This window comes from Schistocerca nitens, chromosome 8 (assembly GCF_023898315.1).
Source record: "Schistocerca nitens isolate TAMUIC-IGC-003100 chromosome 8, iqSchNite1.1, whole genome shotgun sequence".
Taxonomy (NCBI): domain Eukaryota; kingdom Metazoa; phylum Arthropoda; class Insecta; order Orthoptera; family Acrididae; genus Schistocerca; species Schistocerca nitens.
In genome coordinates, this window is record NC_064621.1 from 27,195,433 (window position 1) to 27,198,896 (window position 3,464).

The 3,464-nt window shown below is 59.8% G+C and overlaps 1 protein-coding gene across 1 annotated transcript; it reads left to right on the plus strand.

Annotated features, from left to right (window-relative positions):
* The first annotated feature begins 384 nt into the window (after positions 1-384).
* Positions 385-1,917, plus strand: LOC126199102 (serine/arginine repetitive matrix protein 1-like). Its single transcript, XM_049935852.1, has one exon. It carries the CDS (start codon positions 385-387, stop codon positions 1,915-1,917), a length of 1,533 nt encoding a protein of 510 aa, XP_049791809.1.
* The last annotated feature ends 1,547 nt before the right edge of the window (positions 1,918-3,464 follow it).

Consider the following 3,464-nt stretch of genomic DNA (forward strand, 5'->3'; position numbering starts at 1 on the left):
GCAGCCTGCGCTGTGGCAACAGAAGCCGAGCGCAGCTGGGTGTCCAGTTAGCACCTGTGCGCGAAGGCGGCTGTCGATTGCGAAGCTGTCTCGAGCACCTCCAGTACAGTCAGAAGCTCGCGTCGACGCGGATCACGCCGCCGGACGGTTGCCGGTAACGTTCTGACCGGCCCCTCAGCTACTCCGGAGCGGCCTGTTGCACACGTCTGAAGTTTGTAACCGACCGGGTTGTCATCTGCCGACGTTCTAAACTGCCTGTGCGCTCGTGTACGTGTAAACGGTGACATTCCACCTTCGAGAGTATCTGTCGTGCGACATTTGGTACCGAGGAAGTGCTAGGAGTGTGCACCTCTGCCGCTTGGGAAAAAGCGCTGTTCTTGTGAGATGGAAGGCTCTCGAGACGGGACGAGTCCGATAAGGGCGGTCAGCGCCGTGAGGGAGGAGGCCGGCTCCCGCGAGGGCAGCCCTCTGCGCCGCCAGGGCGCCATCAAGAGGCACGACTCTCCGCACCTCACCGCAAACGCGCGGCGCAAGAGGCGGCGTGTCGGCCGCCGGGAGAGCGACAGTGGAAGCCCTTCGGACAGTGGCGACGCGGGCACCTCGGACGGCAGGGGGCGCGGCGACAGCTCCGAGAGTCCGCCGGGAGAAGCGGTCGACCTGCAGGAAAGTCGAGAGCCCACCGGACAGCTGCGCACGGCCGCGCCAAGTCGGGCCGCACTGCGACCTTCCGAGTTGGGGCTGAGGAGAGCTTCGTCGCAGACGACGTTGGGTTCGCCGAGGTGTGCCGAAGCGAGTGCAGAGCGCAGCCCCAGCGCCGAGCCGGCGGCCGCCACTGGCGACGAGTTCCTCCGAAACTTCCGGGAGAGCAGGCGCCAGTCGGCAGCCGGCATCAGTCCCGAAGTGGCGGAGCGTGACAGACGGGAGAGTCAGCTCAGCTCCAACTACGGCAACGCCTGGGACCTGCGCGGCGTCGGCAAGGAGTCCGAAGCCGAGGAGAATGCCGGCGACGCACCCGAAGCACTCACGGTGACTCCTCCCTCGCCTCGGGAGAGGGTCGAAGCGGAGGATTCTACGTACGAGCACGCGTTCTTCTTTCCCGGAGACGTCTGGAGTGCCTCGGAGGTGGAAGAGCGGTCGAGGGCAGAGATGTACGCACCGGAGACGCCTCCGGACGCCGCCGAGGAAGCGCGCCCAGGACTGAGCCCGCGCGGCGACGACAGTTCCGAGAAGAACGGCTCCGGGTTCCTGTCGGTGCTGAGGGCGTACCGGCGCAGCCTGTCGAGAGAGGCCAGCCCGCTGGAGGCGCTCGCGGGCAGGGTGCTGCACCGCCGCGGCCGCTCCGCCTCGGGTGACGCGAGGGGCGCGGGCGAGCAGGGCCGCCGCCACAGGGACTCCAGGTCGCTGCTGGACGTCGTGCGCCACATCGCCAAGAGCAGGACGCCGCCGCCCGCCCACGCGCTCCTGGACTCGGCAGGCGGCGGCGCGGAGGCGCGGCGGCGGTCGCGCTCGCCCTTCCTGGCCATCCTCGGGGGCGGCGCGGGCCGCGACAGCCGCCGCGGGCCGGCGCCGCCGCCTCCGCCTCCGCCGCCGCGCAGGAGCAGGTCCACGTGCGACGCCCCCAGCGTCGCGGCGGCTCCCCGCGCTCCGCGGCGCTCCTCCAGCGCGCGGCCGGTGCCCGCGCAGGTGACCGCGGCCGCCCAGCTCACGGCCGCCGTGCGTCGTCGCCGGCGCCGCCTCGTCTCCAGCAGCGACTCCAGCACCTCCAGCTCCAGCGCTAGCGTCACCAGCAGCAGCGCCCCCGCCGCCCCCTCCAGCAGCTCCGACGGCGGCGCCACCTGGAGGCGGCGCGGCACAACCGGCAGGTCCTACTCCGATGCGAGCGGTAGCAGAGGTGAGTTGCGGCTTTATCCGACTTAGCTTGAAACTAGCACATTCACTATACTTACAGTTACTTGTAACGCCCCACCCATCACTTATCTGGTTTTGGCGTGTGTCCACCCCAGGTAATTGACTAACAGATCAACAGAGAGTGCAAAACTGCCGCAATATCGGATAATGCAAAGAAGTAATAAGGCCCTGTGGCTCCTGATTGAACTGCGGTGGCAGTGTTGAATTTAATTGATTCAGAATTGATCACTTTTAACTAAAATTAAACTTTTAACTAAAACTAATACCAGATGCAAATGTTGAACATAAAATTAATTAAGAAAGTGACTTGGGATTTCAACTACTTGATTGAAAACAGGTGCAGTCGATTATCACAAATTTATTTTAACTCACGACCTTCAATCATCACATTACACGACTCTCCTACCAGGCAGTGGTAACAAATTGCGTTTGTGTGGAGTAAAGTGCGATAACTCAAAAGTAATTCCTATCGACTGACCCGGGCATAATGCGAAGTGCGAGAAGAATTCTACAATCCACGGTCCATGAAACCCTCGTGGAAACTTTGCCGACGTGATCCAACAAATTAATCAGTGGCCGGAGCGTGCGCAATATCACCGAATACAGCACGGCGGAGTGGCGGTTGTGCGGACGTCAGCCGACCTCGTGGTGCTGCGAGGCTGTGCTCGTCTATTCACTCCTAGCTATCTTGCTCAGTACATAGCTGAACCAAAACTTCCTATTTACAAGCTCAATCGTTCCATTTGCTAAGTCCTAAACTGCAGAGATGCTCACTCTTCCTCAGGCAAGCTGAGTATAGAACGCCACGTCCGCACTCTAGGCAAGCTGGGAACGGGAGTCCACTACGGAGACTACTCCCAGTCCACTCTTCGCCTCGGTTTTCCCTCCAGCAAAAACACTTACGCCAATATCAGCGCAAGTCCCGTTAATTATGCGTCACTTCCCAGCGCCAACCAATGCCTGCTCTGGGAAGTGAACAAATTCCCACAAAATTTCCCTTCCTCTCAACTTCTGCTATTTAGCTCCTCCCAGGCCATCCATCAAGGTTATCGTCTGCACAAAACACCAATTGTTCCAGAATTCTGACTCCCAGGAGAGTACTTAAGATTCCTTGGTCCTACATTCCCATCGGAGGCCGGCATATTTCATTCTGTCGCTCTTCACCTGATTTACTTCAGACTCTGTGGATCGTGAATTCAGCGTGAAGTTGCTATAGTCACAAACACGCATATTTTGGCCTGTGTTGACCACTCCACTGTAGCTTTGCGCGGCTTTCTCGCATGTTTCACTGAAAACGGGATGACGGACATTTATCAACAGGTGTACAAGTTCTCCATCTGCTTTCTGGTACACCAGAATGGGGTCAACCACCCACTCACTGTCACTCATCATTAAGGCAGCTGGAGGCCGTGCCCCGTTACCGCTTTCTCAGAGCTTTAGCCGCCCTAAGCTGCCAATTGTCGCTTCCCTTCGCCGCTCCCCAGCTGGCCACTGTCACTCGAATACTTCCCTGGGATAAACTAGCTTCCAGTAAATCGACACGTTTCCACAAAGTT